The sequence below is a fragment of the Anopheles gambiae genome, chromosome 2, assembly GCF_943734735.2.
Source record: "Anopheles gambiae chromosome 2, idAnoGambNW_F1_1, whole genome shotgun sequence".
In the NCBI taxonomy this organism is placed as follows: domain Eukaryota; kingdom Metazoa; phylum Arthropoda; class Insecta; order Diptera; family Culicidae; genus Anopheles; species Anopheles gambiae.
Genome location: NC_064601.1, coordinates 5,540,001 through 5,562,601, shown reverse-complemented (window position 1 = coordinate 5,562,601; position 22,601 = coordinate 5,540,001). Strand labels below are relative to the sequence as shown.

At 49.0% G+C, this 22,601-nt stretch overlaps 2 protein-coding genes across 29 annotated transcripts in view; both read left to right on the top strand.

Moving 5' to 3' along the window:
* The first annotated feature begins 21 nt into the window (after positions 1–21).
* On the top strand, positions 22–3,677 carry LOC1281674 (protein trapped in endoderm-1). The gene is made up of 7 exons (XM_061641918.1): positions 22–137; positions 802–1,178; positions 1,293–1,432; positions 1,668–1,906; positions 2,007–2,155; positions 2,225–2,676; positions 2,766–3,677. Exons 2-7 carry the CDS (start codon positions 1,127–1,129, stop codon positions 3,249–3,251), a joined length of 1,518 nt encoding a protein of 505 aa, XP_061497902.1. The 5' UTR covers positions 22–137; positions 802–1,126; the 3' UTR covers positions 3,252–3,677.
* A 386-nt stretch (positions 3,678–4,063) lies between these two features.
* Positions 4,064–22,601, top strand: part of LOC1281675 (alpha-actinin, sarcomeric) — a 22,092-nt gene continuing 3,554 nt past the window's right edge. Inside the window, exons 1-6 of one of the 28 annotated variants that reach the window (XM_061646889.1) lie at positions 4,110–4,178; positions 12,123–12,615; positions 16,810–16,971; positions 20,941–21,195; positions 21,275–21,428; positions 21,639–21,724. In XM_061646889.1, coding sequence (XP_061502873.1) covers positions 12,496–12,615; positions 16,810–16,971; positions 20,941–21,195; positions 21,275–21,428; positions 21,639–21,724 — 777 coding nt within the window. In that variant the 5' untranslated portion in view covers positions 4,110–4,178; positions 12,123–12,495. Of the gene's footprint in view, positions 4,640–10,017; positions 10,218–10,586; positions 10,724–11,922; positions 12,616–16,809; positions 16,972–20,940; positions 21,196–21,274; positions 21,429–21,638; positions 21,725–22,601 lie in introns of those variants that run through there. The other 27 variants (XM_061646895.1, XM_061646885.1, XM_061646891.1 and 24 more) reach the window with 27 other exon arrangements.

The following is a 22,601-nucleotide window of genomic DNA, read 5'->3' as shown; positions in this document are numbered from 1 at the left end:
TGTGTGTGTGCTCTGTGTAGTGAAGATCGTTTCCCCTGTATGTGTCCTGCGTCCATTTCCTTCGAAGCCGATGGCCAACATTCGCAACATCGTAACCGCCGAAAGAACGACTTCCTTCTTCTCCGGAGCAGTTTACGGTTGGAAAATTTTATTTCATCCCACCGTATCGACCGTTTCAGACCACCACCCCACCCCACCCACTACTCCCCCATTTGGCGTTGTCTTTTGAACGTGCGTTTTTGTGTGTAGTAAAATCGAAACAAACAAAAAAATAATCAACCCACCGATTCAAAAAAAAAAACAAATACACACACACATACAGGCAGGAGAAGAAAACATAAACCGCTCTGTAACCAACCGTCCGGTCCGGCCGTCGGTTGTTGTGGTGCGCATAAATTGATTCTATTTTTATATGCATACTGTTTGGCTATTTGTTGCTGTTGTTGCCGTTTTTCTCACAAACTCACCCCCCCCCCACCTCCCCCCTCCCTCTTCGTTCGGCCCGGTCGACAATTCCCTTCCAGTGCGGGAAAACCCAGCAGCCCGTCAAGTAGCCCGTGCTGACCCCCGTGCCGATGGGCATGGTCCAGTCAGTGGAAGGCAGTAGGCGGCGCATGTGTCGACGCTCGTAGCGGCTAAACGGTACGGGTTTTGGTTCATTTCTTCGCGGACGCTCTCGTCCAGGTTCAATCTTGCTCGCACTCCGGTCAGTGGAGGGGTGGTTTTCGGGTTGGCAGGAGGAGATTGTTGTTAAGAATTCTGTGCCGCAGCTCGAGTAACAATCAACATCATCATCGTCAGCATCAGCAGCATCATCAACAACAATCTCTAGTGGCGGCGGCTGCTGCTGCTGCTGCCGATTTTGAAGTGGCCTAGAATCTTCACAATTTCACCGAGCGATAGAGACAGACGCGTGCCGAAATCAGTGTTGCGAACCATGTTGGAGCAAGTGGACGTATAATCTGGAAGGAAGACATCTGTTCTGTGTGTGTGTGTGTGTCTTTGCTGCCTGCTTGAGTTTTCGGGAAAAAAGGTTTGCGGCACGCAATCCGCGATGAGTGATATCTGTAACGAGTGCGAGTGAGGTACGTGCGTGTACTATACGTGCAGGTCAATCAGGGTAGCCATGGATCTGTTCGATACTGGTCATCCGGAGCACAGCAACTTCACCAACAACGGTAAACAACGGTGCATGACGCATCCGTGTGGTGGGACAGGGATGGCCTGGAAGTGAACCATGGATGTGAAACCAAAATATCGCCTCCTTTCTTCCCCCTCCCTCTCGTGCACAGGATCCAGCGATGCGATACCGCTCTACACCGGATATCCACGGGTGCTGCTCAACATCGCAACGGTGACGTGCATCGCGTACATGGTCGTCGGCGTGCCGGGCAATCTGCTGACAATAGTGGCCTTGGTCAAGAGTAAGAAGGTGCGTATCGAATGGCGGGAATGGCACGGCCGCCATTAAAAACAGGTGCCGTGAGTCAAGCAGATTAATGGGGCTTCTGCCCCCTTGGTTCGCTGTCCAAACAGCAGAAGTCGAATTCCGGGGAGAGAATTCGACATTGGCCAAGCCATAAATAGTGCATTGGCAGGGAGTGTTGGCAACTTGCTGGTACAGCTGATGCCGGTACTACTACATGCTCCCGTTTTCCTCCCTTTAGACGCGGAACGCAACGGCCGTCTTCATTATGAATTTATCGTTCTCCGATTTGCTGTTCTGCTGCTTCAACCTGCCGCTGGCCGCGAGCACCTTCTGGCACCAGGCCTGGCTGTATGGGGATTTGTTCTGCCGGCTGCTTCCGATGATGCGGTACGGGCTGCTGGCGGTCTCGCTGTTTACCATACTGGCCATCACAATTAATCGCTACATTATGATCGGCCATCAGCGGCTGTATCAAAGGTGAGCGCCAACGATGTGTGTGGGTCTCTGAGTTGCAGCAGCAACTTCAAACGCTAATTAATTTCCATTTTTTTTTTTTTGGTAAACTGAAACATTGAAGAATCTATCGTACGAAAAATCTCTGTCTGATGGTGGCGTTTACCTGGATACTTGGCTTCGGTTCGCTGCTGCCCACGTGGCACGAAAAGTGGGGCAAGTTTGGACTCGACATTAACATTCACTCCTGCTCGATACTGCCTGATAGTCAGAGTAAGGCACCGTTTTCTTGTGCATCAGAGCTTCCAGCCCTTCAATCTTTTCCATTTTCCCCATTTACAGACAACTCACCGAAACAGTTCCTGTTTTTCATCGCGTTCGCCCTGCCCTGTCTGGCGATCATCGTTTGTTACGCACGAATATTCTACATTGTACGATCGACCGCGCTGCGAACCAAAGATCTGCCTGGCGACAATCTGGACGAAAACAGCGTGGAGGACGTGTCCAGTGCAGTGAGCAACCAGCAGCAACAACCAGCCCCGCATCCGGGCCAGTACGCCGGCTCGTCAGCAACGATCACTCCGGAGAAGGATCAGCCAGCACCGCCGCCCTTGTCGTACATCAACTTTAGTCAACACGACGCCGACTGGCACTACATCGATTCAAGCACGGAGAATGAAATATTCTGCAGCACCACCTCGTCGACGGAGGATGTCTCACACCGGGCAGTGGATGTGAAGCCGACCCAAAACCACCACACGATCGTCGATCGCTGCGATTGTAGTGGCAATAGGGTGATAATTGATTAGCTTGTTTCCTGCGTGTGTGTTTTTGAGTAGCTCTCGGCCCGGAGTTTAACGTCTGGATTTGCTTCTAATTTTAGAGTCCGCCAGACCAAACCGAGGAGGAAGGATATCTGGAGAATAGCAACGTGAAGTCGCGCAATCAGCCACGGTACGCAAACGCATCCGGGCCGGGGGTAAGGCGCAACGCGAGCAATGTAAATGCGCGAAAGCGCAAGAAGCATCTGAACACATCCGGCGCCTCGATCATGAGCGCGGGCAAGATGTCCGCCAAGGACAAGAAGCTGCTGCAGATGATACTGGTGATCTTTCTGGCGTTTCTCGTGTGCTATCTACCGATCACGGTGGTGAAGCTGTTCCGTCCCAGCGTGCAGGTGCTGAACGTGGTGTCGTATCTGCTGATCTACCTGACCACCTGCATCAATCCCATCATCTACGTGGTAATGTCGCGCGAGTACCGGCAGGCGTATTCCGATCTGGTGCTCTGCCGTACGTACGAGATCGCTAAAAGCAAATGCAAGCAGCATAAAGCGGCCAACGTGCTTCGCTTTGCGTCGAAGTGTTAACATAGGGGGCACGAGGAGTGCGATTAGACGAAAAAGAAGAAAGAAAGAAAAGTTCACCCAAAGCTAGTCCTTTGTATCTGTGTTCTAGGTGTAGTATCGTAATCGTATCGTAAGTAGTTCAACCATTGTACGAAGATCAGGAATCATGCGCATTTAGTAACGGCTTGCGAAACAGTCGACCCATCTAGCTTACATTTTCTGTTTGGGAACGAGGTGACATTGGTGTTCATGTTTTTGATAGGGGATTTTCTGTTGCAACGACGGGGATAAGCCATAAGCCATTTAGTATCTTCGGTGTCTCGTTAGAAAAGAAGAGCGGAATTCAGCAGCAGCCTACATGTGGTAAACGTTAGATGGTGTATTTGAGGTCTTGTCTTGTTCATGTTTTCATTCGTTTTCGCATAAAGATTCATTTTACAGACAAAACTTGCTTCTTCTTTTAATGTTTTGAAGCCGAAATACCATTTAAAAGATGAGGAAGGACTTTTGAATTGAAAAAAAATTGAAACCATAAAAAGCCGTTTAAAACTGTTTGAAAAGTTTGGCCATTTGAGAAGAAACGTCACCCACTGTGCCAAAGTGTCGCGCCACTAGGCACTCGTTGAATGCGATTCTCTGTTTTGAATTTGAAACACAGTATCGAATTTACATAATTTGAAGTGCATCACAACAATCGATGGGAAAACAATGCTACAATTTGTCGGAAGAACAGCCGCGTTTGAAAAATAACAGGAAAAAAATATTATCCAATTTGCATCGGGGCGAAACGCGGCGCCGCCACCAACTGTCCCGAAACGTCAGAATCAAATTTTGACATCCGCGCGACTGCGAGTGTGTGCGGTCAGGTTTGTTTGTGTGTGCAATCACAATACCGTTGATTCCAGTTTGGTTGTGTACAGCAGGCAGAGGCAGCAGCAGACGCAGCAAGTTAGTTAGTTTGTAGCGAAAGAGCGTGTAAATGTTTTAACAAGTGACCCTTTTTCGAGCCTCCCCCGTGCCCTGTCCGTCCGATCCATCCAAAAACCGGCTCACTAATTTCACCGTGAAGGACGCGTACCACCGACCCAGGTATCGGGCGTGTTTGTGTGGTTTCGGGTTGATTAGCGGCGGTAGCATCCGGCGCGGGTTCAGCGGAACCAACCCGGACGTGCGTGAACAAAAAGGTGTTGCGGAGGGGACTGCAGCAGCAGCAGCAGCAAGGTGAAGAGTGAGGTGGCGAGTGTTGCAGTTGCAGTGTACCGTTTCTGCCAGTGCTAAGAAACCCGTCGTAGGAAGCGGGTAGGAATGAAAAAAAAAAAAAACAGTGCAAAAGAGAGAAAATTTGCAACCCGATCGACCTATTTAGCAGTTTGAGGAATTGTTTTGTGCTGAAAGACGCGTATCGTAGTGTGAGTGTGTATGACGATCATCAAGAAGTGCATTTAATAGGGACGATCGAAGCTGGAAGTGGTTTGTTTTCGTCGTTATTTCGTTCACCTCTCTCCCACCTCCTCCCAAACGCTCATAATTCGCAACGGCGTCTCTTTAAATTGGCACACACTCACACATACACACACGCACCGGAGCTGTGGTTTGCGAATACGGTGTGTTTGCGGTGGTTTACACACAAACGCGCACCGCGAAAGCGAAAACAGACGAAAAATGCTCATTGTCAGCGATTGTATCAGCGGAAAGGGATTGAGGTGCACACACACACACACACACACAGCTCAGCAAAAGAAGAAGACCCGATTTACGCATCGCAGTCGGCATTCTTTGGCCCCCCCCTGCCCGGTGGGGATGACCAGGTGGTGTGGGGTAGGAGGACGGCAAAGGTGGGCAAGTAATTTTCGCGACTCCGCGCGTTCGCATTTTAGCGACGTCGTCGTTGACGCCATTTGCCGTTTCTATTCACGGGGTAGGCGCTCTAGCCGGTTTTTGCTAGAGGGACGCGACGAGATGGGCACATTTTCTGCGCTTGCCTACGTTGCTGTGTGCAATTGTTTTGCTCTCCCTGCATCGGTGTGTGTAAGTGAGTGTGTTTTCTGTGACAGAGAGGAAATGGAGTGCTTTGATGAAGTGTGGAAAAAAAATCGCGCCCACCCAAAAAAAAAACACAGAACCCTTCACTCAAGGGTTATGATGAGGCGTTAAGGACAGCTTTGCAAAGGTTCGTCGCTTGCCGCCTCTACCGGTTGCCTCGATCGTCAACCGTTCCGTCGGAAACGTCGGGTCTAACGGGTGTCGGGTGTTTTTTTTTGTGTTTGCAAATTGGCAACGGTTGACGGTTTTTGTTGCAAAAAATAGATTGGGATCACTGCGTCGTTGTCGCCTCCGCTGCTGCTGGCCGCCGGCCCACATTGGCCCTCTATCTTTCTAACCTGTCTGTCCTGTTAGTTTCCCTTTGCGTGTACCGGTTTTGTCCATTCCTCGCCACTTGCCCTGCACTTGCCCCCTGCCCTGTAGGAGAGCGTTCGTGGACAGGTTTTCGGGTTGTGGCTGTGTCGTTCTAGAGGCAGAGAGAGAGAGAGGGAGAGGAAGCGGACGTGGAGAGCCGATAGGATTTCCTTTCCGATCCAATTTTCCCCACGCATGTTTCATTTCCTCACTTTGCGACCAAAGAAGTGTGTGTGTGTTACATTTGTTTTTACAATTTTCAACACAATTCATCCCCCTATCCGATTAAATGGCCGTGTGTGTATGTGTGTTTCTGTTTCCCGTTGTTTTTCAACCCACACTTCATACACGATTCACCGCTTTCTATGCTCGAGTGTTGGGCAAAAGGAACCACCTTGCCCATCCGGAGAAAGAGTAGGATGGGGTCCCCGTTCCCTATTTCCGCACTAAATTTTGGCATGTTCTATTTTTCCCAAATTGATATGTGACGGGAAAACATGTAAAACAGACATTTGAACGCATTGTTGCCCATTTTATTGTATTCCTTAAAACGGTTCATTTAACACACATTTTCGTTTTAATTGCAAGATTTTAAAGATGTGGCATATCTAAGCTTGAATGTGCCGTGTTGTTGCTGTTGTTGTCTTAAGGTTTTGTTGCTATTTATTTGACGATTTTCACTCAGCACTGTTTGTTTGCTTGCCTGCCTGCCTGCCTGCCTGCCAGCCCGGTTGGTCTGTATAGATGGTGCCGAGTGAGGTCCGCGCTGTGTGTTTCGGCCGGCCGCTCTGCGTACGTGTCCTATAAATAATTCCCCATAAAGTATCCACCGTGAGAAGATGTTCTATTTTTGCGAGCCAGTAAAGAAAAATCAGTCTCTAAAAATAGGATGCGTGTTGTATTACACAAACACAAACATAGGAAGAGAGGGGGTGTTGGTGTTGGTGGTGGTGGACCAGTTGTTGTCCGAAATTGATTTGCTTTTGCTTCTTTTTCTCTCACAGCTTTCCATACGTGAATTCATAATTTTACATCATCCGTCCCGCCCGGTTTGCACCCACCTGCTGGTGCGGGGTGCGCCCGATGCTCTGCGTTCAGGGCCAGCAGTGCGATCGATCAGCGGGGGCTTTGAAACATTGAGCTACAACTAATGGGAGTTAGAGATTAAGTTCTTAGCGATGGGGGGCGAGTGATAAAACGCAACGGAAACGCATTCCATTAGCGACCATGCCCGGAAAGTGATGAATGAAAGACGAACCTCACCTCTGAGCAGCGAACGGTAATCGAACGCTTGATTCCTTGGGCTCGGAAATGGATCCAACCGGTATGGGTTGAAATTGGAATCGATTCATCCGTTGCCCGATCAATGTCCATGAAAGTCCATGGAGTATGGACTGAGTCTGAGATGCGCGGTGACACACGCACGTAGCGCGATAATGTAGCGAGCAGGGCCACGGATCATTCCACGCGCTATTTTTATCTTTCCCGGTGGAGACCTTCCCCTCTCTCACTCTCTCTCGCGCACACAGTCGTTGGTCTGTATCTAGGACCAACCCAACTCACCCATGGCCACCCAACCACCCAATCCCTCCGTCAGCGACCAAAGTTGGCAATGGCACTCTTGGCTTTATGCTCTCGGCATCGCACTGTCCTCGAAAACTGTCCCAAATTTAAAATAACCCACGACAGAGCAAACAAACAGAAAAAAAGGAACCGAAAAAGCAACACGTTTCGGAAAAAAGGATATTTTTACACGAGTTCAATATTTGCCTCCGCCAATCCGCGCTTGAAGGCTGTATGCCGTACACACTTGTCCATGGAAGTTGTTATCTCGGATTTCGTAGCACTCGCGAAGCAACGAAGGCATGCGAACGGCATCCTCATCGGTACGCGTCGTCGATGAATCATATGATCGAATCGTGACTCAGCAGAGGCGCCGAAAGTGACGAATGTGAGAAAGAATTTAAATGCCTATATCGACACCAAACCCTGCCTTATCTGACAGCGATTATCAAACCATCCACTTGAGCTTCCAGCAACCTGGAAAGCGTTGCGGAATGTAATGCCCTCCTTAATCGTATCGACGCGTGCTTGTTTTGACAAAGTGTTGTGCTGCCAATGCGAATGCAAAATTCCGTCAAATCCATCTTTATCGGCAGCGCAATAAATTACGCCACTCGGAGGTGTAATTGTCCCGCTCGGTGAATGCATAATTCGTGTTGGTCGACCTTTGTCGGAGGCACAGTGAGCACCTCCAGCGTCCAGCAATGCCCAAACGTGGGCCTGATCGAGTTTCCGTTTCCGTGGTGTGTAAAAGGGATCATTTACATTTCCGTCCCGGGTGTCGCACGTCGAAAGTGTTTTAAGATCAGATCGCCCCTATCTTCGGATCGATCGCATCGTTAGGGTTTCGTTTTATGGGCATAATCTTATGGGAGCGTGAGCTGGAAAGGTATCAGGTATCAAAGGCGCAATTTCGCTGGTCAAATCGGTTGTTTGTTGTCTTTGATAGACAGTTAACAAGCTGGTAGGTGTTGTACGTTTCAATCGAATTTGAAGGTAAACAATAATTACAGCAACAATGCGCTGCAATTAGATGTTGGTCTCCTTGAAGCGCACCTGAAGCAAGTGAGGCTTGTAAGCATTAGAAAACTCAAAACGGTTGTTTATACTTCCGTTCTATCTGCTTCCTTTTATTCTTTGTTAATGAGCCTGCACTTAACTGGCCACTTTCACCGAAGCAATTGCCTTCCGCGGGCGATGAAATCAATCGAGCACGTCCGTATCGAAATGAACCCCCGAACCCTCCATTGTACGCTTATTACATGACCATAGAGCTTAATTGGCTTTTTAATTTTCAAGACAATGTTTAAGATGTTCTACAACAAAAAAGTAGTACGAAAATCAACAACATAGCAAGAAAAGCAAAAACAAATTGAGCACACCGAGCACAACAATGTAAGTGGCACACATACGCACACATCAAGTGGGAGATTTAAATACCTCCCCACCCGGTACGCTCAGCCCACAGTACATTACGGCAGTACCCCCAGCAAGAAGATCAAAAAGCACCAGCTGCATTAGTAATTATGACAATTCATTAAATTATCTCTTTCTTTCAGCACGCCCAGCACGCGTGTGTGCCGGTTTTTTGTTTTGTTTGCTGGCCAACCGGAGCTGCCACCGCGCGTAGTACGTGTGAAATCCATTAGCTACGGCTGCTGCACGGAATTTTGGGCGATAGAAAGGAAAGCAAAAAAAGAGGAGAAAAAATGAGACCAACTCGCGCAAATGTGTAACATTTTTACGCACCATTGAGTTATGCGTTGGATTGGCGGCAGATTCCGATGTGCGTGGTGGAGCGCACTTCGATGGCGATTGAACAAACCCGATGGGCATTAAAGCGGAACCACGCATAGATTGATCGAGCTGCTGATCGGAAGTGTGTGAATTCCTTCCCTCTTCGCTCCCCCCGATATATGGGCTTCCTCTGGTGGAGAGTGCCGATAGCGATCGCGATCATCTTCCTAACCAGAAGCAGCAAGATGACAGTCCCACGAAATGACAGCTGTATCAGCCAGCAGCCAAAACGAATCCGTTCTAATCGGTGTGTTTGGTGTGCGTTTGGAGTTGTTCCTTCGCTTCTTTATTGTCATCGTTCGTCGCGTAATTTCCTCCACCACGCGGCATGCCATGCACCCGTACGGAACGGAACGATTTTCCGCCCGATGCATCCATCCATCCAAACTCACCGCTTCGTTAGGGTTCACCACGGGTTCAGAATCGGCCCTCCTCTATGTTCCACACACGCACACACACACACACACGATCGACAGGGTGTTAAAGGTGCTTCTTTTTTTAAAAATAGATCCCGTCGTGAGCGTGTGTATGTCGTGCCGTCATGTGCATTTGCGGCGAGGTGGGGAGAGCTAGGTGTGAACCGGCCCATTGCGTGGATGTTTGGCACACGCACGCACGCACACGCGTTACGTTTTTGGCACATTTTTCGTGGGGGGTTGCGTTATTTGATCTTGCAGAAGGTGTCTCGCACTAATTGGTCGGCACCGGTCTACCGGAAGGTTCGGTGATGGAGTCGGAAGCCAAGACATCGAACCGCCTGAGACATTTCCAATTAGATGACAAACGATCGTTTTGTTTGATCAGCGCATTCGACGGCTCAATTAACCTGGGCGCTGTAAGGTGTGTGTTTGTAATGGGCTGTTTTGTAAGTTTTGTTTATTGTTCCTTCCACTCCCCCCCCAGCCGTCTGTCCGCGGGTCTAGCAATCGATCGAAGGGACTGCTAATCTAGGAACGCAGGCGCTCTTGTTTGCACCCGGGTTGCGGGTTCGGTGCGCCCGCTCGCTTCGTCGCTCTTTGTCTGCCAGTGGGTGAGTTGGTGGGGCGAGCGCGGGGTTTTTATCTGCTTGTTTCGTTGCTTGCTGTCGTCGTCGTTGGGTCGGTTGTGCCCGAGCCTACCCCAGGCAGCGTCAGTTCCGTCTGAACGTTCGTGCGTTGCTGTTGCCTGTGCTGCTGCTGCTGACGGTAGTGTGGCCACGATTGCGGATACGTGTACACAAGACGCTACACGGTAAAGCAATTCAGCGATATCAGCGCTTGCTGGCTTATCTTTTGGGCGGGGAGTTAGTTTGGGTGTGTTCTACCCCTGTCCTTTTGTTGTTGTATTGTTAGTAATGTAAGAAACAGTGGCTCCAGGTTGAATATACCGCGTGGGACGCGGGATGCAAAACGCACCGTGCACGTGTGGAGGTTGTGGTGGTGCTCTGTGCGTAGGCACAAGATGCGTTAAAACAAGCAATAGATTGTATGTGTGTGAGTGTGTGTGTTTGCAAAGCAGTGCGAAGGAGAGAGAGAGCATGTGAAGTGAAGGATTCGATTGAAATTGCTAGTGCGAATGCGCGCGCAACCGGCCGAGAATATTACGCGCCGCCGCCACCGCGCAACGTACTGGGCGGGCGCGCACGGGCCAAGTCCAACGGGACCGATGGGCCTTAGTTTTGGGTTCGCTACCGACGCGATCAGTCCGACGAAACGAAAACCGTCATCTCCATCACCTTATCTAACCGTAAAGTAGTGGTTCGTTTGGTCGCTTTTCACCTCCGTGTTCGCTGGCGGCGGTTGTTAAAAAATCGACACAATTTTGGTTTACTGCACTGATTTTGTTTTGTTTATTTGCTGTAGTGCGATTGTGTGTGATAGAAGCTATGGAAAAAGAGGGGGAAAAACAAAATATGAGGCTCTACGTATTTTCGGTTGGCTGATTTGAAACGATCGTGATCATGGACTGTGGACTGGAATGTGGATCGCTTTTGGAATCCCAACTTTGCTCGCAACGTTTGAAGTGGATGTTTCGTGACTGCTGTGCGTATGATCTTGGATATCTGGCAGATGTTCTGGAGTGTGTCTGGAGCTCATCCATTTGGGGTTGGGATTTAAGCCGTCTGTGCGCTTCAATGATTTGAATTTAATTTAATTTTAATTGGAGGATTTCGATATCCGTCTTTCTTCAAAGTTGTCCTACTTCATGTAGATCTACTTTTAGGTTCAAAATATACACTCATATGTAGAGCCAATTATATAAGAGAAGGTTCTAGATGTGTCTACAGTGACTGAAGTATCACAGGCCTTCTTTTGCAACAGTACAAAAGTAATGTTATCAATTTCTTCTAATGTACCTTAAGTAGGGCCTTAACTTCTTCCACTTTTTTTGCTCCAATTTGCTCCGCATCTTTGTGTCTAATTGTGCAAAAGAAGGAAATTGATCGTCAGTTCAATAGTCCACTAAAACACACACACATACGCAAACAGCAACGATCGTAACCTTCGTCATTGTGCTGTAACGACTGATGGCTTACGTCCTACCGGGACGAGCGCGTTACGTATTCAACCCATCCACTGGCAGTGGTCGAAACATTCAAACTGTGTGTTGCTGGCAAGTTGTCGATCTAATTGCGAGCAAAAAAAAACGCGCACTCCCGCGCCTACTTAACCGTCGATCTTCCGCGATCCGTCGCTTGCTGCTGTGCTTTGCTTGCTGTGGTGCGTTCGAGTGTACTTCTTTCACTTATTGCTCCCGCGTGTGATATATGCTGGGTGACGAAAAACGACAATTTTGAACCTCCCCTACACACCCATCCCTCTTCTTTCTCTCTGGGTACGCTTCAAGATCAACGCAACTGTCAGGATCCGCTCAGCGCGTTTACGAACGGTGTTGAGCGATTGAGAGGATAAGGGTTAATGAAGTAAACCAGGAACGATCTCTTTGTCTCACTCAGCTCACTCGGATGTAGTAGCAGTGTGTGACAGAGAGACAGAAAGAGCGAAAGAGATAGAGAGTGGATTTAAGAGAGGAATAGTGTTACTGTGCGAGAGAGCGAGAAATTGGTGGTTTTTGCGGTAGTAGTTGGCACCGAGCGCCCCGCTGTTAGTGGTTGTTGTTTAGTGAAGCAAAATTTCTCTATTATTTTTCACCCAGCCCAGCTGAGGAAAACACCCCCCCTCGTCTCGTGTTCGAGCCGAGGATCGACCACGCACTCTCTCTCTCTCGGAAACGGAAAGAGAAGAAAGCAAACGGCGTAACGAAGAAGAGAGCAAACAAAAAAAAGGTACAGCCGCGCCGTGGAAAACCGCCGAGGTGTGTGCGCAGTCAGTGGTGTGGTACCAGTGTGTTGTCTACTTAGTTGGCTAGTGTGCGCGATAGCGAGTGCCAGTGCCTGTTCGAACGACGACGACGACGGCGAGTAGTGCGGCGTGAGTTGGTGCCATAATATCCTCTTTCTCTCTGTGTCGTGTGCGATCCGGGTGTGTGTGCGTGTGTGTGAGCGATCGACCGAAAGCTCGCTGCAAAGATGATGGAGAACGGCGGATACGTCGGCCAGTACGGCGGCGAGGAGAACTACATGGAGCAGGAGGAGGAGTGGGAGCGGGAGGGACTGCTCGATCCGGCCTGGGAGAAGCAGCAGAAAAAGGTGAGTTCCCCGTGGGGAAGGACAGGGGGATGGGGGGAAGTGTTTCACTCTGAGCTGAGGTTGGGAGGGAATTCAGGGTCAAGATTTTGAGGATCATCTTCGAAGATGATCAAGATGAGCGCGGGAGTGGGGGTGGGGGATAGATCATCACTTGCATCGGTTGCTATCGGTGACGTAGGGTGGGAAAAAGGTGACGAATCGAGCATGACAGTGACGTCGGGTCTCGAGTGACGCAAACTGCGCTTACTGGGCAACACCGATTGACCCACTGCGAGTGCGATGAGTCGCCGCAGCAGTGTCCGCGCGGATCCGGGAGCTGCGCGCTCAAATCCATTCATGCGTCAGCACGACTATGATAGACGACGAACTTCTCTTTCTCTTGGGATGGTTTGGATGCTGCTGCTGGTCGGGAACACCTGCTGATGATCGATCGCGTAAAAGCGAAGCACACAGAGCGAAGCAACCCGCGAGTGATGTAACACACTTGCTCGATCATCACCGTGACATTGTTGCTGCTCGGGCCGTGATGACCCCGTTCTCGGAGTCTGTCGGGGCCGAGCAGGGGAGGGGGTGGTGGTGGGGCTAAATTGCACATGTGGGCCTGAAGAGAAGATGTGTCTTTGCATCTCAAGGTTACCATTTCGCATGATAGAGCCGTCCAACCCTGGTGAGATTGGCAACGAATCGCATTCTAGTTCGTTTTCTTATTGGAAAAGAGAAAGCATGCGGCTCATCACGACCACATGTCGTTTTTCTATTCCACTGCTACCGGAGAGAGCACCAGACCCAACACTGCCAACAGCAACTGTCGAACGGATGATAAATCTTCCCACAGCCAGTCGCGGGACGTGTGGAAATGTCATCGAACCGTCGAGCCACTTTGAAACGCGCGAATGAAATACGAGCTGGAAAATCTCCCCGAGATATTTGTGGGGATGGTGGAGGATCATCGCTCTTACGCACCCCATTTTGCTTAAGCTTTCTTCCCTCCCCGTGTGTGTGTGTGTCTTTAGCTCTCCCACTTCTGGGTGGAAAAAAAGGACTGATCTATTTTCGAAATCACCGTTAACAGTAAAGCGCTACGAACACGCTACATGTTGGTATCTCTTACGATCGTCGCCTTCAAAATCACCCTGTGCGTGCGTGTGTGTGTGTGTGTACATTTTTTTTTGTTTTGCCAAAAAGAAAACTTTCTTTTTCCCTGCTCGTTACATCGCCCCTTTCACATGACAGCCAAGTTCTGGTACGTTCCGTTGGGCGTTGGTTGGTGGCGGGTGTTTTTTTTCTCTCTTTTCGTTGTTTTGGGGCGAACACCCCGCGAGACCCTCTTTCGCACGATGTTGTCAGAGTTTAAGTTGGCATGTTTTGCTGCCATGGCGATGCTGCTCTCGGTCGGCTAATGGGGATGGGGATGGGTTGGTGCACACACGCAGGCGCAACTGTGGCGCCATTGCCTGCTCTCTGCGGCTCCGAGGAAACCGAGGAAAACTACTGTGCGTCTCCATCTGCGAGGCAAACGTCGCTGTCTGCACGATCACCACCGATCTTTGTAAGGTGGTCGGGAAAAAGAGATAGATTTGATAGAAATTGTCAGATAAGAATAGAGAAAATAAGAAAAATCATTGAAAACCCTATAATAAAATGTTTCAAAATAGTGCGCGGGATGCCCTGATGCACCCGTCAAACAGCAACAGCAGCAGTCGCAGCACAATACAATGCACACGCATGTGGGAACTCAGATCGCAATGTGTCTAATCAGCCATTGTGGCGGAGTGGCTTGGGGAACACACACATGGGGGGGGATGGGCAATTAATTGGCTCCGAACCGTCCGTCCGTCCGTCCGTCGGATGGCAATTAGGATCATCGATCGATCGCATTGCGCTTGTAAGCGGCTGAAATGAAAATGCCACGCGATGTTGGCGGCGGCGAGAGAGGGTTTTATCGCGCGTTTGGGCGCTGCGGGTATAATTAGGGGTCAGGTCGGCGTTTGCGGTGTAGCGGTCGGCCTGCTGCTGGCGCCTGCCATAACCTCTTTTTTGTGTGCATTTTCTGTTGCTCATTGTAGTAAAACTATCGCTAGCTAAAACGTGATGAGGGCGTTGGGGATACATACATATATATTAAGTGGTTGTTGCTTCAAACGCACTTGAATATGGGGAGGGAGAAGATGCGTTGGGAGGACAACAATGCTGCTCCTAGACGCATTGACCGAGTAGTAAAGGAAGATGAAGAGGAGGAAATTGCGAAGGAAACACAAGAAGCACACCATGCACCCATATGTCTGAGGATGAGCCGCCGCCAAGCGGCGAGGAAAACGAAATCCGCGCGCCACCTCGAGAAAATGTGGTTAAGGACAACTAAAATTAGACTATGAAGTGTATTGGCCAAAAAAAAGAGGAGAGGCGGAGAAGGAGGAAGAAGTAGAAAAAGAGTCAGTTGCTCTCTCTCTCTCGCAGCTAAAATGCTTCGGAAATTGCTCGGGAATGTGAGGTAAGAAGAAGGGTACCATCCCAACCCTTCCTGCCGTCCCCGCGTGAGAGCATAAGGGTGGTGCGGGTCGGAGGAACGCATTACACACATTACACAATATTTGTTGAGCAGCAAAATGGGCAAACAACAAAATGCAACACAGCTTTCACTCTCGAGACTTTGTTTGCCGCCATGCAGCCCATGTTGGGGGGCTGATGCTGATGCATGCATTACACAAAGGAAGGGGCAAAAAGGGTGGTGCTCACATTAAAATTTGGCCAACAGAATCCGATCGGTCGTCCTCAAAACATTGGCCCGCAACAACAATCGTTGGCGTGTTGTGACCCTTTCGAGGGAGGTGAGGTGAAGATCCGCTCTTTCTCTCGCAGCGTGCTATGTGCGCAAGAGCATGCCCATGTGATGGCGGCAATGCGCATGTTCCGGTGTGGATCGTGCGTGCTGCTATTTGCGTACACACCACTGCACACAGATCGGCACAGCGTTCGGCAGCACGGCAGTTGCAACTAAAAATATCTCCCACACCGTGCGCGTGTACCGATCGGTGGTCGCCGCCTGGCTGCCGGTGGTCATCGGTGGATGCTGCGTCCGATCAGCTCCCTTCTTTCTCCCTTGGGTGATCTAGTCAATTAATGCTGCTTTTGCATAGGAAACACATCGAACCATCCATCCGACCATCGCTATTGCATATTTCAGACGCAAATGGTTCACTTTTGACATTGAGCGATCGAAGAATTAGCACTTGCGGTCTAATTAGTCAGAAGCTCTCCAGCTTAATTATCAATAAAACTGAATTTGCAGAATTTACACTGACGAGATATGGTGTCAAACATCTGTTGCATTTCGTACGATTTTTTTTGGAGACAGTTCCGCTTATACTAATCTAATCTTGGACGTCGTGCTTCTTCTTTTTTTGGAACGTACTCCGCTGGTGCGAATATAGACATTCTTCTTCCCTTCCAATGTGGTTCCACGATATCTATGGGCTGGATTATGGGTGTGAAATGAAGGTGGGTGTTTTTGTGGGTCGATGCGGTGTGGTGCAGTGCAAGGCGCGCAAGTGGCGGCAAAACATCTTCGTTCGTTTTTTCCCCATGAAAACCCATGAATAAACAGCGAAAAAATGCTGTGCTGCTGCTGCTGCTGCTAGTATAGCGACGGGGCTCAAAGCTCAACACGCCGTTCCGTATTTATAGAACTCGAGAAAAACTGCTCCACGGAGAAGAACGATCATCACACATTTTCTAACGAAGTGTGGACTGCTGCCGCTGCTGCTGGGTCAAGCAAACATGATGGGGAAGAAGGAGGCTGCCAGCGGCTCGAAAAATGAAAGAATCAGCGGTGGCCGTAATTTTTCGGTCATCGCGTCGCTGAACAGATTTTCTCATTGCCAATTTTCATGTTGCCCTCATATCTGGTGGGTCCCGCCCCAATGCCGCCGCCCCCGCTGCGTGTGTGTGTTGTTTTTACCTTGATCCTTCTCCGCCTCTAGCCTTCAAGCAGTGTGACACAGGGTTGTGAGATGAAAGATACAAATAGGCAAACAAAACCTGGGTGCGGGGGAAAGCATGAAGGATACAAACGAACCGAACTGAGGTAATAAAAACTGGGCGTTTTAACACAACTGTATTTTGATATGCATTTTGAAATGAAAATGTGAATATTTATACTAATTTCTCTATTTCTCTCTTTCACAAAACACACAGACCTTCACCGCCTGGTGTAACAGCCATCTGCGTAAAGCCGGCACCTCGATCGAGAACATCGAGGATGATTTTCGTAACGGACTCAAACTCATGCTCCTGCTGGAGGTCATCTCCGGCGAGACCCTGCCAAAGCCCGACCGCGGCAAGATGCGTTTCCACAAGGTAAGACATGCGTAAGACAGCCCGTAAAACACACACTGTACAAGTGTGTTTGATTACTCTGCTTAATCTTCTGCCCTGTCATAATGATGCCGTCCCGCCAAATCTCTGTGTAATAAATATCTGTCACTTGTGATGGATCGTATTCTGGGCCGCTAATAAGCTCGCTTCTGTTGCTGAAAGAGCGCTCCGTTCGCGATTGGGAGAGAGGCGTTCATTTATCAAGCAACATTTTGCGAAGATATCAAATATGTGTGTCAGGTGGAACGCCCACGTAGAAAAAGGAGCGCGCGCGAGAGATATGAATATTATTTTAAGACCTTGCAAATGTTTATTTAATAGGTGTGTGAACCTGCAGCAAAGACAAACAAAAATTGTTGATCAGGATATGATGATCTCTTTCGGAGCATCGTTGTAGAAAAGGTTTAACAGGTTAAGTTCGCTGCTGAACTACATGTACTCAGGATCTTATTGTTATTCTGGACTAGGATTACGAGATCATTTCGAGAAGAATTCTTACGATCGTTTCATGATTCTAATGTGAGGTTTCGATTTAAGAGATTTTAAAAGGATAAGATCTTCCTGGAGTGCATGAATCTAAGATCTTGTAAATAAGAAGGAATTTTGAAGTTATTGATCCTAATATGATCTATTTTACAACATCGTGGAAAATGAAGAAGACGTTTAATCTATGACGTTCTTATCGTCAGGCATTCTTGTGCAGAGTTACAAGATCTTTCCGTAGAAAGATCTTAAGATCGCTACCAGGTTTTATTATGGATTCATTTAGTGATAACTCCACAACAGGTTGTTTTTTTTTACTAAACATAGAGACACTCCAGAGATAATAATAGCATCATTGATTGATAGACAAAAGTTTGATATGCTCGCTTACTAATGTATCGCAAATTGATCGACAACTTCAACAGTCACGGTCAAGATATCGGCCGAGCTTGCTACTAGCGGCACAAATGATTGATTGGCGGATCGGTCGCTTTCTTATCGCCAACATGGCCAACTTTGTAAGAATCTAAGCAGCACTTGCATACTACACCTGTGGTGCGCGCTCGGGTGTTGTGCATTCATGGCAGCGCTCCAGAACAGGCGCTGAGGGAAGGTCTTCCCACTCTTTTGTGGTGTGGAGTACAAGGTGGTGTGGTGTGGAGTACAGCTGAGTTAACAGTGTGCTGTGCGGTCTTGTGTACGTACCGCGTACTAGATTGACAGGTCAGCAGTCTGGCCAAGGTCGACGTTCTTACCTAACCGTGAACCGTTGGAGTAACTGCAAGGGTGGCAACGGCGGGGAATGGATGGTCTTAGATCCAGAGTGATCGGAGTGACGTCTTGCGTTTCCTCGGGGCAAGGTGTGCACGCGGTGCAAGGTTTATACACATAGTCACGGCAGTGTGTTACCCTTGTGTTTAAACCCACCTTCGAAAGCGCCTCTTTGCCGGAACGGAATGAGGGTGTGAAAAAAGGGCAATCTTTGTGACGCGTGCCCACGCGTGAGTCAGATCGAACCAAGGGGAGGGGGCGGTGGTTGCTCTGGTGGATGGCGAAAGCACACTGTATAGACAGCTGACGGTACAGGTCCCTCCGAGCAATGCCCGTGATGGACGACGAGTGTGTGCAATGGTCCGAAGGTGTTGTTTATCTGGGCCATAGCTGCTAGCGAACGATGACGGGGTCCTTCTGGCACGATCCTTCGCCAATGGGTGGTGGCGCAGAAAGGGGGAGGGCGGTCAATGTTATAATTTAATAAATCATCCGTAGGTTGGAATGCGTCCAAAACTCAACCCAGTGCTGCGTTTGCCAAATGGTAATCAGTAGGAACAAATATTTTTCCAAATGACATCCTGCACCACCCCACTGCCCTGCGCTCTCTGCTTTCAGGTGTAGCGAGAGCGAGGAAAATGTTCAATGAAAATCCCGTGTCCATGACTCATTAGTGCAAGTGAACTGATGAAAGATGTTCCACCTGAAGCCACAAGCCGCCACCATCCGTTCGTCCGGGACGGTCACTTGTTTTGCTAATGTGCGGTTACCTCCCGTCCTACTTCTCCCGTCCTCGCATGGCCACATTTGATTGGACACGAAGGTCTTGTGCAATTACACAACACAACCAAACGCAATGGGGGAGCGAGAGAAAAGGCCGGGGAAATATTTATACTTTTTTTAAGGGTAAAAATAAAGCGAAGAATTCCCCGAGGTAAATATTCGTGATGGGGGGGCAAATACAGTCACACAAAATGAGAGCAGTTTTCGTATCGTTTTGTTTTTGAAGGACGCGATTTTCAGAGCACATGACAGTGGTGGGTGATGTGTTGTTTTGTATACCTGTCGCCGTTGATTACGGGGCATGAAGGAACGTAAATATGGTCGGCATAAATTCGTGATGGCGTACAGAGATCGTACGCCCCACTCAACACTTTGGTCATATTTTACTTCAGTTTTTTGTTGTTCCTTTTAGCTTTGAACGCCTTCGGTTCGTTACAGTGGTTCGTACGATCTGTTTCTCGCTGCATGGCACAGGATGGCCACTAAATGCGGCTGATCGATCGCACGATCCCGTGCATGATCAATGTTGTTTATTTGCTTTACGGAATAATGGGACGGTAAATATAACCTTATGATTCGTCAAAAGTACGTGCAAGGCGTCCGCTGGTATGGTAGGTGGGAGACATAAACGCGGGCGATCCCTCCCAGCAACACTCGCTTGCTTGCCTGTGCACCCATTGATGAGTGTATTTAGCAGCGTTTTCGTAGCGGGGACCCTAAAATACAAACACGGCAGCACGGCAGCGAAGCGAAAATGGCAACCACGGTAGCGAATATTTTAAGACATCTGAATCATCCACCTGTTTGTTAGCTTAATGATGTGTGGTGTGGAGGAGAGTGCCGCTGCTGTGGTCCCCTTTTCTGCGCGATCCTCCGTCTTCCGGCGCGTGGTTCAAACCATCCTGTGAGTTGCTGTTGCTGCGATTGTCTGCTCTGTTCGGTTCGGCTCGGTCCGTCGATAGGTGACTTTCCTTCCCGTCTGTGTGTGTGTGAGAGACATTTTTGGGTTCTGATTTCATCGCAAGACGACTCGTCGAATGGGGAATGGGGTACACAACAGCACATTGTGTACAACTATGTTTGAGCTAATCGTTGCTCCCCGTTCACGTAGCGGAATCTGAAGACGGCACAAGACGGCAAACGCATGCAACGTGATACCCGGCTCTTTCCCCGCTCTGCAACCACACGATAGTAGAAGAAGTAGCTTGCATCCCCCATTGGATCCTGCATGCACCGCCCGGCTGGTATCGAGTGCGATCGTGCTTACGTTCGGTTTACCGCAACGAGCGATTGAACAATCCATGCATTCACGACTCACAGAAACACTAGTTTTAAAGTGAGTGTATGCCGGTGTGGTGGCGCACGTCGATGCCGGATGAGATTCTCACATTCCAACCGCAACTGTTGGTTGGTTGGTGGGTCGCGGCGCGCATCCTGGTTCAACACTCCGTGCGCGCCGTGTCGTGACACTCAATCTAATAACGAAACCACCGGTCTTGGGCCACCATCTTTCGTAATCGGCGGCTCCTCGAAGCCCCCGGGGGTGGCAGGAAGGGCACTGGCCTCCTCCTCCACTACCACTACTTGCCCCGTTTTGTGTGCGTGTGTGCATATCCAGACGCTATGCAAAGTTAGGCAATCTGGCACGAACCGCTTTCGTAATCGATGCTATTTTTGTCATGCCCCGGATTGCGTGCGGATGCGGCGGTTTGAATTTATTTGTCGGAATGTCGGCTCTCGATGAGCTGGGCAGGAAATGGACTGGCAAAGGGATGGAGAGTAGAGAATAGATTGTCGTCATTTTTGGACAGCAAAATTTCGTAAAAGTGTGCGTATGTACCAAAATACTGTAAATAGTATACCAAAGTATGAAGACTAACACGTTTCCCCCCTTTTTTTGTTCGGTTCCTTCAGATTGCCAACGTCAACAAGGCGCTGGATTTCATCGCATCGAAGGGCGTGAAGCTGGTGTCGATCGGTGCGGAGGAGATCGTCGACGGCAACCTGAAGATGACGCTCGGCATGATCTGGACCATCATCCTGCGATTCGCCATCCAGGACATCTCGGTCGAGGAGATGACTGCCAAGGAAGGTCTGCTGCTCTGGTGCCAGCGCAAGACGGCACCGTACAAGAACGTCAACGTGCAGAACTTCCATCTCAGCTTCAAGGTATGTCTAGCGGATGCTTTGTAGAATCGCTCTTTACTAAATCCTATTTGTTGCTTCCCTTCTGTCCCTTTCTCTACAGGATGGTCTGGCATTCTGTGCCCTTATCCATCGCCATAGACCCGATCTGATCGACTACTCCAAGCTGTCCAAGGACAATCCGCTGGAGAACCTCAACACCGCGTTCGATGTCGCTGAGAAGTATCTCGACATTCCAAGAATGCTTGATCCTGACGGTAAGTGTTCCGATGCCCGATCCGACCGATCCTGGGGAGTCTTTTGCGATGAGGCGATCGATCGAGCCACTGCCGATCGGTGTGCGAAAGACTTCGCAAGACGTTGAGAATGAAAAAGAAAACGGAGGACACGTTCGCTTCCATGTTCCATGTGGTGATGGTTTAATGCCCTAACGAATATATCTTTCATAAATCACCCCGTATGTTTAGATCTGATCAACACGCCGAAGCCGGATGAGCGTGCCATCATGACGTACGTGTCGTGCTACTACCATGCCTTCCAGGGAGCTCAGCAGGTTGGATACGATTTGCTCTAGCCGTCTGTTAGCGCTATTTAGATAAGGCCTGCTCTGGAGTGATGTCGCTTTAACCTCCTGTTCACGTTCTGGGAGGGTGGGGTTTACGAATGAATGAGTTGTAGCCCGGTTCGACTCCTTTCGTGATTCATCTAACAAAGACTGGCTTGTCGTATCGTTTCTTTGTTCGTTTGTTTGCTGTGTACGTTCAAAACCAAACCATACTAACGTGTGCTCTATGTGGATATTGATTAATACGTTCCAGAATGGGCTGTGCTGTGTGGCAATAAGAAACAACCGTTTCGTCTTCAGTTCCGCTATGTACACGAAATCTTCTCAACTCTTCTTGTTTGGGTGCAAAAAATAGCTAAAGAATTGCCTTCAAACGCGCTGACGGGGGCTCTGTTGTATGACGTCCGTAAAAGCTTGACGTACTGCTCATCATCCTTGCCTCTCGTCACAACAATCACTCATCAATGAGTTGCGCCACAGTAACCGTCCTTTGCTGTAACATTCTTGTCCGGTTGTGTCCGTTGTTTTTGCCGTCGATCCGTTGTTGTTGTCCCCTTAACTCTATTTTTACAGTACCTACAAACCAGAACCAGAACAGGAACACAGTCCCAAACAAACTGTCATCGCATGCCGAAAGAGGGAGCTAAACTGTGTGTGTTTGTGATCGTCTTTTGTTTTCAGATGGATGCATTCGATTAACCACTATTTAACGATGAACTATATGTTTTTGTTCTAACGCGTACTAAAAGCATCCCGATGCTTTCTCTGAAATAGTGCTAATTTTTCAGCGTGTTGTGCAAACAGTGTTGTGAGTGTATTTTCTTCTCTTTTCTCTTTTTTTCCTTACCGCTTTCTCACTCTCGCT

What these genes read in the sequence shown, in the direction of transcription:
- LOC1281674 (XM_061641918.1), top strand. Translation starts at nt 1,127, where the DNA reads ATGGATCTGTTCGATACTGGTCATCCGGAGCACAGCAACTTCACCAAC. An exon ending in CAGCAACTTCACCAACAACG is followed by an intron (nt 1,179 to 1,292) that starts GTAAACAACGGT and finishes TCTCGTGCACAG; the next exon opens with GATCCAGCGATGCGATACCG. An exon ending in CCTTGGTCAAGAGTAAGAAG is followed by an intron (nt 1,433 to 1,667) that starts GTGCGTATCGAA and finishes TCCTCCCTTTAG; the next exon opens with ACGCGGAACGCAACGGCCGT.